Source organism: Dermacentor variabilis, chromosome 5 (assembly GCF_050947875.1).
Source record: "Dermacentor variabilis isolate Ectoservices chromosome 5, ASM5094787v1, whole genome shotgun sequence".
Taxonomy (NCBI): Eukaryota; Metazoa; Arthropoda; class Arachnida; order Ixodida; family Ixodidae; genus Dermacentor; species Dermacentor variabilis.
This window is the reverse complement of record NC_134572.1, coordinates 49,004,551-49,016,771: the sequence shown is the minus strand read 5'-3', so window position 1 is coordinate 49,016,771 and position 12,221 is coordinate 49,004,551. Positions and strand designations below refer to the sequence as shown.

The following is a 12,221-nucleotide window of genomic DNA, read 5'->3' as shown; positions in this document are numbered from 1 at the left end:
AGCTTCACGACGAAAGACGAATTCTGCCACTTCATCACGGCAACACTGCGGGAGAAGGCCCACAACGCGCACACAATGAACCAGAAAAGCCGCGAGACAACTCTCACTTTCGCCACCTTGCATGAAGAGGGCACAAGAGCCTCTGATTGGCTGTTTGAGCAAGCGCTGCGGGCTGGCCAGGATAATTTTTGCAGACGGGTGTCGGCGGCTCCAAGGCAGCACGGTCATGTAGGGAGAGCAGTTGGATGGAGCCGGGCTGCCGGGTTTTCCCGCAACCGCAAGGGAAAGCCAACTTCCGGGGGCACTTTCCGCCACTTGACATTCGATATATCGGGAGTCGCTACTAGTTTCGTTCGATGTAAGCGTAATTTTTGCTATATATTGACACGTGTACTTATCTTTATCGGGCGACCACGTTTCGCCGCCTAACAAATGTTATCTCACAGCGCGGGACGCGCCTGCATGTATCCGAAGTTTCTGGAATGTTATCGATAATTCCATCCGCTGTCTTTCCCCGCAACTTGTGTAATCTGATTGCATGTATGCACGACGCGAATAGTGTAGAACTTTGTGGAAGACACGCGGGTCTTAGCGGTTACTCTAGAACATTCGACGACTGATCTCTAGAAGCCAACGCGCTTGACCCGCTGATCAGATTTTCGCTGATCGCCGACCGTGTTCGCCGCTATCGTTGTGCTACAAGTGTAGCCTGTTTTTGTGGGCACAGGTTCACCCAATAAAAGTTAGTTTTGTCTTTTACAGTATTGCTACTGTGTTCTTCAACGTCACCACCACGTGACAATATACTCATTGTAACTATACCGTGTCTAGAAGTTGTTCGATGTATGGAATAATTCGATATAGTCGGGTTCGACTGTATCACCTGTTCTTTCGTTTTTCTTTTTTTTTTAGTATTCAAACTGTGCCACATTTCTTTCTATTCGTTTTTTTTTCCTCTTCTGCCTTTAAAAACTGTATAATTTTTGTCACTTCCGTTGTTATTTTTGTTACACTACATCGATTAGAGCATTGTTTGTTGGGTTTTCCGTTATCATCAGTTAGTTTTCTTCCAACTAATATACTATTATGCTATACACTGTTATGCTGCCGACAATTTTACAATTCTGTTGTAGTTACTAATCGAAGGTCCTGTTTTCAGTAGTAATACTTTGGGACCCTCGTCTGTGTATTACATTTATGTACGTATGTTTTGCATATGAATAAACTTCAACTTCAACACTTGCTGACATCGGCATGCTGCTCAAGTGTGCCACTATAGCGCTGCCATTGGCGCTAGCGCAGAGCACAGCTCAGTGGCATTTGTGGAGACCAGTGGCAGCACCAATACAAGGCATTCGGTGTAAAAGCAACAAATCAGTCATTTGGGACGCCTAAACTTCTTCGATATATAGGCAAATTTGTCGCAGTGGTCTTCTTTATAGAGCCGTTCACAATAGTACATGTACATATATAAGACAGAAATTCGGCTGGGACATAATCAAACCTTTGTTAAAGAGGTCATTTCATAGTAGACATTTGTTGTAGAGGTGTTAGACTGTAGTTGGTTAGTAAACACTACAAGGAGTGTAAAATGCACGCATTCGCATAAGTATGAGGGCTCACACACTGTGCTTCATCCTCTTTCGTTCACTGACTTGTCGATATGTGCTGTGTATGAATGACAGCAATTGCCTTATTTACTTGATTTTAATGCACCCTCGATTCTCACACATACCCCCCCCCCCCTTTTTTTTTTACTAAAACAATTCTAAATGAATTTGGATGTTTCCTCACTAGGTTTTTATGGCAAGAGGTCAAAATAGCTACTTCTCATTAGAAAAAAAAAAAAAAAGATTTATATTTTTAACTATGAAGTTGCTGGAGGTGCAATTTGCACGCATGGTGGGTGCCCAATTATGACAAACTTCTACCATGGCGGAGCATGGCGTTCGAGATTTGGGGATGCCAATTAGACACAATATATACTGCATTCCTGGTTTTGCACTCAATTCTGATGTGCATGTCATACGTCAGCAAATTTTTCCAGAAAAAAAAAAAAGCGCATGTTAGAATTGAGTAACTAAAGTACATGAAAAGGCAGCAGACATTGATATCACGTTTTGACCAAGGATCAAAGTGTGTGAAAGGTGCCTACAGATTCTGTGTTGTGAAGCTGGTTGGGTTATAGCAACAGATGTAGAAGCAGCAGGCTAATAATTACAACTTTAGTACAAGGCCTCACTGTCTATACTTCCAGGCTGCCATATCACACAGCTAGTTTAATAAAATTCCATAATACAACATTACTTTTTTCTTTAGGACCATGGACTTGTTAATGAAAGTTTACTCCATTTTATACACAGAGGCAATGCTGAGAAGGCTAGCGAGATTTTTCACACTGCTTGCATTCATGACCAAATAATAGTGCATGCCACATACCGATACAGCTCTGCAGCCATGCTACTTAATTACCTTCAGCCCCATTGCCCGCCAATTATGAAACAGAGTATAGTAGCTCTGTCAGACGCCAAATGTGCAGATTTAACCTCCAGAGTTCCATTTCTTGCTGTTAACTCCGCTAAAAGACACATTTTTGATGCGACCGAGCTGGTCGCTTTTTGCATTAAGGGTAATTGACACAAGAATGTGGGGCTTCCACATTGCAGAAAGGCAGGAGAACAGGTTCATGCCATGAATGATGATGAAGCATATTGGCTGCAGGCTCTCCTCTGGTCTGCCATTAAAGAGACAGTGTCTATTTTGATAGGCCTGTTTTCAACCTATGTTACATTTCTATATTGCTTTCTTGCACAGAAACTTCAAGGCAGGAAAAAGCATGGTAAGAGGGTGATGAACTATTTTAACAGATAAGAAAAACAGAAGCAAGAATTATGCATACCTGTATACTGCATGGGTGCTGGTACCATGACGATAAGACAACCTCCATTAAAGCAGAAGCTGTGAGGCATAGATGATCAAGCAATTCCGTACTCTTCGTGCACAGCCGACACTGTCTCAATGTTACAGATAGGAGCTTCACCTGCAATAAAAACACTTTCACTGTTAATGCCCATCATAACACATTACAATGACTCACAAACACCACTTGCACCATCAGTCTTGCCATGACAGTGTATGCTATTAGTTACAGACATGTGTGTTGTCTGTGTTTTCATTTTTGAGAGTATTATTGCTTACTGCACTAAATAAAAGCATCAAGTTAAGCTAAACCGACAGATTTGCTCTTTAAATTGCTTGAAGTGCCACTTTTACTGAGAACTGAGATTTCGTACATGGGAAACTGGCAAATGCTGAATCATCACTGTCAAAGTATAGGATTGCCTTTCAGTCAGATGTTGTGTCCCATTTATGAGAGGTAAACAGTAGCCAATGATTAGAAAATATGGGCAGAAGCCACCAGGAATGATTTGCAACATATGAAGCCACCAGGGATGATTTTCAATATATCAATTTTCAATACAGCTGAAAGTGTTGTATTCTCAGTACTATTTTACTGTTGCATCAATTACAAGATTAAGCTCCGATTGTGCATTCCTCCCTTTATTGTTGTTTTGTCATCTTTAGTATTTTTTGACATTTTGGAGATGGCATTAATGCGTGACAATTCCCATTCATTACAGTTAAGCAAGGAAGCCTTCCAGTCCTTGGTGTTTGGTTTGGCGTCTTGCTCTGCGCCGGAACGGAGTAACATAATGCCAGTCAATACTATAGAAATGCTGAATGTATGCTGCCGACCTTTTTTCCACATCTCGACATTGAAGCGAGGCACACTATTAATATTATGGGGGCAAAATACAAACACAACCATGTAACCTGCATTGGGTGCACGTTGAAGAACGCCAGGTGGTCAAAATTAATTGAGAGCACCTCATTTTGGTAGGCCTCATAATCGTGGTTTTGGCAAGTGAAACCCATAATTTAATTTTTAATGCTATTAATCTGTGGCGCTGTCTTTGCATCAATGCTTTGATGTCCAAACCACTTTCAAATGCCTCACCCCACTCCAAGACTTTAGCAATGTTAGCCCCCCCCCCCCCCCCCCCCCCCCGCCACCTTTGCCCAAACTAAAGCCCCTCCATACACGTTTCCGCCGACCAGGTTAAGTACCGCCAACCTGCCCTCCTCCTCCACGCTCCTCTCCCACTCACCCCCTTAGCTTTTGGCGTCAAGCGGAACTTACATAGTAGCAGCTTCCTGTTCCGAGTGGAAATGACGCTTTGTTTTTTAGCGTTGTTTACTTTTGCATCGCTGGAGAGGCTTTAATTGCATGAGCTGCGGTTGAAACTGTGAATGCGATTTCATCCAAGAACCACCGCCTACTGTAACCAGCGATCTGCTCGTGTTCACTGCTTCGTGTCAACCTGCGACGGGTTGTGGCACGAGCGACAATGTACAGTGGAATGTAGTGCCTGGGCGCTTGGAGACCACTGCCGTTTTTCGTGCATTTGGAAATTAGCGACCGCAAACTACCACTTCAGCGGAATACAACAGCTTGTCCCCTTTGCATTCTGCTTATGGTGACAGCCACAGCTCTGCTGAGCACGCACGGGCATCTCACCATCGTCTAACAGCAGTCAAAGCGGAAATTCCTGCAGCGCAACTCCAGGAAGCGGGAACGCCGGAATCGGAAATTTTTAAACCGGAAACACCGGAACCGGATTTGGTGTGAGGCGAAAAGGCGGCGCACAACAAAGGTTGTCGCTACTTAAGAAAGCGCCGGTGGCGTGTGGATGGAGGGGCTTTAGCCCCAACTACTGTACCAAGATGTTACATGCTGTTAGGGTTGGCGCCTGACACCACGTGGCGAGAGGTCATTCCCCTCCCCCCCCCCCCTGAGCCGGAACCCACGAGCGACCTCATCCCCGTCGCCTCTCATGGTTGTGGCATCGCGTGTGCTGACCTCATCCCCGTCGCCTCTCATGGTCGTGGCATCGTGTGTGCTTACCTCATCCCCTCCCCCCCGCCTGAGCCGGAGCCCACGGGGGCCCTCTCTCCGTGCCTGTCACGTGTCATTTGACGGAAGCAAGATCCTGCCCACAACTTGTAGAGAGCCTATTTAAGGGGCTCCGAAATGTACTTTGGGAGACTTCAGACTTCATACTTCATGCTTTTCTTATTTTCTTTCAACTACCTTTGAATAAACAGTGCAAGTTTCGCACTAGCAAATTGCCTCGCCCCTGCTTGGTCGCCATGATCTACCGGATGCCTGCAGCCCGCCGACAACGCCACGCTACCCAATAAGTAATGTCGGTCGAGCTTCGTTAGGCAGGTGCCGCTACTTCTCGGCAGCAGTACGGTACGCTACCCTGGAGTACGCAACAAACTGGCTGGCAGCGATTGGGATATGGAATCCTGGAGACCCCAATTTGAACGACAACTACGAGATCGTAGCCTCTTTGTCCTGGCAACAACGTTCGGAAAGAAGGTGTCCGGATCATGACTGCATATGGTGAGTGCACGGCTTTTCTTCACTGAGATATCACTTGGCTTTTATGTATTTTTTGGAAAGTACATAGCAGTGATTTTTCTTTGAACCATTGACGGAAGTTTGAGTACGTCAAGGTTGTATAGAGTGAAGGTTTAGCAGCACTAAGGGCAGCCATGAACTTGAAGGCACTAAAGAAGCCGGAATTGTTGAGCTTGGCCAAAGAGTTGGGCCTCCAAATTGCCGAATCAAAGAGAAAGCCGGAGATCATTGAGGCAATCGAAGCGACCGGGGCAGACGACGAGGAACTGACGGAATGCCTAGAGGGCATTAAAGAAAATGAGGAAAAAGAGGAGCGCGAGCGGGCAGCACGTGAGGCCAAAGAAGAGCGAGCTGCACGTGAGGCCAAAGAAGAGCGTGACCTCGAAATGAAGCGCCTAGAGATTGAGCTCTTGAAAGCACAAAATAGCGAAAGACCTAGCACAGACGCACGTGAAAGCGAGTGCAGAATGACAGACTTGATGGCACCCTACGAAGTAGGAGGGGACATAGGTCTTTTTCTGGTGCAGTTTGAGCGCACGTGTGAGAAGGCAAAATTCGCGAGAAACACGTAGCCGCAACGCTTGCTTACGTTACTGCCACGTGAGGTAGCTGATATTATCGCCCGCATGGGGAAACTTCGATGAAACTTTGAAACTTTGACTTCGATGAAGTCAAAGCAAATCTGCTTAAAAAGTATAGATTATCAGCAGAAGCATTCAGGCGAAAATTCAGGGAAGTTGAGAAGACCAAAAGTGAGTCATACTCTGATTTTGCATACACCTTGGAGGTAAACCTGAAGGAATGGCTCAGAGAAGAGGGTGCACTCGGCGACGCCGAAAAGACAATGCAGTGCATTGCTTTAGAACAGTTCTACCACTGGCTGCCAATAAACATCAAGTATTGGGTTCAGGATAGGCCAGGCGTAGACACTGTTTCGAGAGTGGCCGATCTCGCTGAGGAGTACGTAACTCGCCGTGCGGACGAAGGCAGCGAAGCTATTAAGGAGGAGATGAACAAATGCAGACCCGACAAGCCAAAACGATGGTCAAAGTCGAGTCGGTATAAAACAAAGGAAAGATCAGATTCAGGGAAAGGTAGTGATGAGGACAGCGAAGGAGAAAAGGAGTCACCCGAACAGAGGGCAGAAAAGCAAAAGAAAAAGGCTTTCGAGGCCAAGAAACCAGTAGTTTGCTACAACTGCCAGGAAACGGGGCATATCTCTGTGGGATGCAGAAATCCCAAACTAGTGTTGATGTCACTAAGTAGTAACGCAGAGAATCTGAACTTGCTCGAACCGTACATTCGAGACCTCGTGGTAAACGGCAAACCGTGTAGAGTGCTTCGCGACTCGGCAGCCACAATGGACGTAGTGCATCCGTCGTACGTAGAGGCAGGTCAGTTCACGGGAGAATGTGCTTGGATAAGGCAAGCCGTGGAAACCTCCAGTGTTTGTCTCCCGGTGGCCAAAATTCGTATTGAAGGCCCTTTCGGAGTACTGGACACTGAAGCCGCCGTCTCGGCAGATCTTCCGCCGCAGTATCCGTATTTGTTTTCTAACAAATCAGAGGATTTGCTACGAGGCAAGGGAATCGGGTTTAGTGAGGGAACAGTGCAAGCCCTAACTCGTTCCAAGGCAAAGGAGCTCGCGGCTAAAGCAGTGGATGAAAGTCCAGTGGTGAAAGAAACCGGTTTGACAGCTGATTGGTCAACTAGTACTGAACAGGATAGCCCTATAGGGGATGAGGCGGAAAGTACGCCAGCTAATGAAAAAACCAGGAAAGCAGCGGAGCCTGAAATGTCGCAAGAAGCAGAATGCAGCAAGTTATTGAACGTAAGCTCTGCCACAATGATTGCCGAGCAGGAAATGCGTAAAGCACAAAACAATGCTGAGCATTACTATGACAGGACGACTCGCACGCGACGCTTTGAAGTTGGGGAAAAGCGAATGATCCTGAAACCCTCGTTGAAAAACAAACTAGAGGTTCAATGGGAAGGACCAGTTGACATAATTCAGAAATTATCTGAAACAAACTAGGTAATCACGGTACCGGGAAAACGAAGGACACCACAAGTGTACCATAGCAATCTACTTAAACCCTACAGGCAGAGGGAAGTCATTGTGAACATGTCCCTTAACCAACCTGAGGAAATGCCTGTCGACTTTCCAGAGTTACCAGCAGTGACGGAGACAAAAGACATTGACGAGACCATTGATAAGTTAGCAGAACAGGCGGAGTTGAATCCCAATCAGAGGGCCGAACTTAGGGAACTCGTGTTTGAATTTAAAGACGTATTTTCAGACACACCGGGCAGGACAACTGCGATCGTTCACGACATCGAGTTAACCTCGTTGGACCCAGTTTGTTCGAAAGCTTATCGTGTTTCACCTCGTCAACGTGAAGTCATGACCGCTGAAATAAACAAGATGTTAGAGGTAGGTGTAATCGAGCCAGGAGAGAGTGATTATACCTCACCTCTTATCTTGGTAGAGGTCCCAGGAAAAGAGCTGCGGCCATATATCGACTACCGCAGGCTCAATTTAATCACGAAGGACCAGACTTATCCAATACCGCATATCGAGGAAAGGCTTGAAAAGGTGAGCAGTGCTAATTTAATCTCTACGCTCGATTTAGCCAGAGTGTATTGGCAGGTTCCATTGACCGAGAGGGCAAGCAGGCTTGCAGCGTTTATTTCCCCGATGGGAACTTTTCGTCCGAAAGTCCTGAGTTTTGGATTGAAGAATGCACCATATTGCTTCTCTAGCCTTATGGACCAGGTGCTACGAGGAATGGAGGACTTTGCACTTCCCTATCTCGATGACATAGCTATCTTTTCTTCATCATGGGCGGACCATATGCAACACCTGCGAACCGTGTTGTGTCGGCTACGAGAGGCCAACTTAACTGTTAAGGCTCCCAAATGCCAATTAGGGCGCGCGGAGGTAGCTTATCTAGGTCATGTAATAGGGCAAGGCCATCGTTGGCCTTCCGAGGTTAAACTGACCGCGATAGACAACTTCCCGCAACCACGCACCAAGCGGGACATCAGATCATTCCTTGGCTTGGCGGGTTATTACCAAAGATATATTCCGCGGTATTCCGAGATTGCGAGTCCTTTAACGGATGCTCTCAGAAAAACAGAACCACAAACGGTAAAGTGGGATGACGCAAAAGAAAAGGCTTTTAGTATGCTGAAGAACGCACTAACGAGTCAGCCAGTGTTGAACGCGCCCGACTACTCTAAGCCATTCATTCTTCAGTGTGATGCCAGTGACAGGGGTATGGGGGTGGCGCTCTGTCAAAAGAAAGATGATGAGAACAAACATACTGTACTGTACGCCAGTAGAAAGCTTTCAGTTCGTGAGGAAGCATACAGTGCATCAGAAAAGGAATGCGCCTGCATTGTTTGGGCGGTACAGAAGCTAGCTTGCTATATCGCTGGCTCAAGATTCCCCATAGAGACTGACCACTGTCCCCTCACATGGCTGCAGTCCATGTCTATGAAAAAAGGTCGCCTTTTGCACTGGAGCTTGGCTCTTCAGTAGTACACCTTCGATATTCGCTACAAGAAGGGTAAGCTTAACGGCAATGCCGACGGTTTAAGTCGTTGCCCCTAGAGTATCGAAAGCCTCATGTTCATCCGGGTTTCCGTGGCATATTTTTCGTGCATTCATATGTTTTTCCGAAGTGAAGCCGATTGTTAGCTGATTTTAATAACCACGTCTTAGCGCTTTCAAGAAATGGCTGTTTTTAGTGTTAAGGGGGGAGGACGCGCGTAGGAAATGGGAAAGGTGTAGTGGGTTTTCTTTTTTTGTTAAAAGCCGGGTGTGTCTTGGGGGAGAGTGGCCTTGTGCTCGCTGCTTTGTGGTTGTGGGTCCGGCACTGTTCTGGGGTGATTGCTTGCCCACGCAGGAGACGAAAAGTTGCGAGACCCGCTTGCAAAGACCAATTTCACCGGACCAGACCAAGGAGAAAAGTCACAAGAGCGCCACGAGGACGGAAGACCACTCCCCGGAATCTACCTGCTACAAACGAAGGGTTCATGACCTCTACGGGAAATCCTGATACCGAAACGCCGATCCCTCGTACAGCGGCTGTTGGCCCCTACACGTCGGGATCTTCCTCCCCCGCCGGAGATGCTGTTAGGGTTGGCGTCTGACACCACGTGGCGAGAGGTCATTCCCCTACCCCCCCCTGAGCCGGAGTCCACGGGGGCCCTCTCTCCGTGCCTGTTACGTGTCATTCGACGGAAGCAAGATCCCGCCCACAACTTGTAGAGAGCCTATTTAAGGGGCTCCGAAATGTACTTTGGGAGACTTCAGTTCATACTTGAGACTTCATACTTCATGCTTTTCTTATTTTCTTTCAACTACCTTTGAATAAACAGTGCAAGTTTCGCACTAGCAAATTGTCTCGCCCCTGCTTGGTCGCCATGATCTACCGGATGCCTGCAGCCCGCCGACAACGCCACGCTACCCAATAAGTAATGTCGGTCGAGCTTCGTTAGGCAGGCGCCGCTACTTCTCGGCAGCAGTACGGTACGCTACCCTGGAGTACGCAACAATACATATACAACGAAGAAAAGTCCTTCCCCCAACTGTCTCATATTTGATTGATAAGACCCACCCCTTTCCTACTTTGGATCTGCCCCTGGCTTGTGCCAACCGATCTGAGAGCCCCTGTGTGCATGTGGTTTTATATCGCTTTTCCTCCTCTGTACTTTTTCTGCTAGAAATATTACATTCTGGGCTTTTATGTGCCGACACCATTATCTGATTATGAGGCACATCCTAGAGGAGGGAGTGTAGACTCCAAATTAGTTTTCACCATAGGGGTTCTTTAACGCGTGCCTAAATATAGATATGCAAGCTTTTTTTCATCCCGTCTCCATTGAAATCTGGCCGCATTGTCTGCGATCAAACCCGCGACCTCGAGCTCAGCAGTGCAATACCATAGCCAGTGAAATGCCACAGCTAAAGAATAAAAATGAAAAGAGAGAACATGTGCGGAATTGTGAGACAGCTGTTGCCTTCACAGCTGCACAGTCTTTCAGCTTTGACAAGGGGGAACTGAATTTGCATAGTCTTAGGGTATGTGGATGGAAAATCAAGGCTCTACCTGCCTCACAGTACAAAAATGTTTTACGGCTCATTTAAAGGGTCGCTGAAACAGTTTGGACAAATTTGTAGGCGCGCAGTGTACAGCTATGGTAAAACATTTACCGCACAATTTAGGTGAACTGTCTCATATTAAGAGAGCTATGGGCGATTACAAGTTACCCTCATGCTTTGCCATGCTTTTCCTGAGGTTAAGCTCCACCTTCACTGGCTCTGTCATGATGTGATGTCGTGCCGTGTACTTCCAATGTCTTGGAACTAGCACTCAAGGCCTCTCCAACCTCTCCACTAGCTGCTTGGTCGTGGATCCCCAGCGAGAGCAATCCAAACAGTGGACATGATGAGCGTTCTGTCGCAGCACCCAATTGCTACACGAAAATGGTGTTGTGATTGTAATTCTCCGGCATGAGGTGACAGCCACAAACACGTAGATCCTGGTGCCTATTGCATACCGGCAGCCTGATGAGCTGCAGCCACTCCACTTGCCTGTTGTCTTGCAGAGTGGCATAATGCTGCAGCTTGACATGTCGTCAATTGCTAGGTTTGCAGCCCACAACGCAACATGGGCAATTCAAGGTGCTTGTGAAAAGAAACCTCGAGACCAACATAACCGCACAGCTCGAGTCAACATGGAGCATGTTGTAACATAAGCAGATGACACTTGCTGAGTGCCCGTAGTACTTCGAGTGTAGTGATAAATTGCCGTTGTGTATTTTCTTTCTGTTAACCTTTTTTTCTAGAAACAAATGAACCAATACACCAACTATTACAAACATTTGTCCACTATGAGGTTGGAGAAATTACCGATGATGCACCGTGAGTACCCGATCAGATAGCTTGCCCGACTGACGTCATGCGCTTCCGCAACACAGCGAGGGATGGGATGACTGAAAACTCAGGGGAGCGGCCCTGCTGTGATCGGTAGTGATGCACACTCTTTAAAACCTTGTAATTATTTACGTGCCTTGCGCAGAGTGCTTACATGTGTCACTTAATGAACAGAAGGACCTACCCTAATGACTCAGTATGTTTGTACAAAATCGTTCCAGGGCTCCTCTAAGCTTAAGCCAGTGCATGTTGTACAACAGCTTAAGCGTCTCGGTCTTACCAAAGCTGGAAGCTTCAGGGCCAGTGTGCTTTGTGGTGCTTTCTGAATGAGAGCAGTCATTGTTTCCAGTAGGCACTCTGCATAAGCAGTCCTTGTGAGCTGCTCAAGTTCCTTCTGCATTGCCTGCATGAGAACACATTCAAGTACTTATTACCGAGCTTGCCCTTTCAAGCACGTAACAGAATGTTCAGCAACTGCTCGTAGCTACCAAGAAGTCAATGAGGCAAGAAGGAGCACTGCAAATTTCCCTCTTATTTACTGTAGTTTATAAGATATATAAGATTAATGAGGACTAACTATTTAAAATATTTATTAAGCTCATAGCAACAACTGAGCTGTGAGAAACACAATAGTGAAAACTCCGTAAGGGTTCAGACCATGTCTGTTTTATAATATTAATTAGGGGTCAGCAAATATTTAAAGTTTCGTATACAAATAAAACACTACAAGCTACCTACTTGTGCTCGTATTCGAAAAGGAACTGTTAGGCATCTTTGAATATTCTAAGC

General features: G+C 46.4%; 1 protein-coding gene across 2 annotated transcripts in view; it reads right to left on the bottom strand.

Annotated features, from left to right (window-relative positions):
* LOC142582563 (unhealthy ribosome biogenesis protein 2 homolog) overlaps positions 1 to 12,221 on the bottom strand; it is a 77,220-nt gene that overhangs the window by 62,761 nt on the left and 2,238 nt on the right. For both annotated transcript variants that reach the window (XM_075692421.1, XM_075692422.1), the window contains 2 exons: positions 11,713 to 11,835; positions 2,900 to 3,040 (listed from right to left, as the gene is read on the bottom strand). In XM_075692421.1, the coding sequence (XP_075548536.1) occupies positions 2,900 to 3,040; positions 11,713 to 11,835 (264 nt within the window). The remainder of the gene's footprint in view (positions 1 to 2,899; positions 3,041 to 11,712; positions 11,836 to 12,221) is intronic.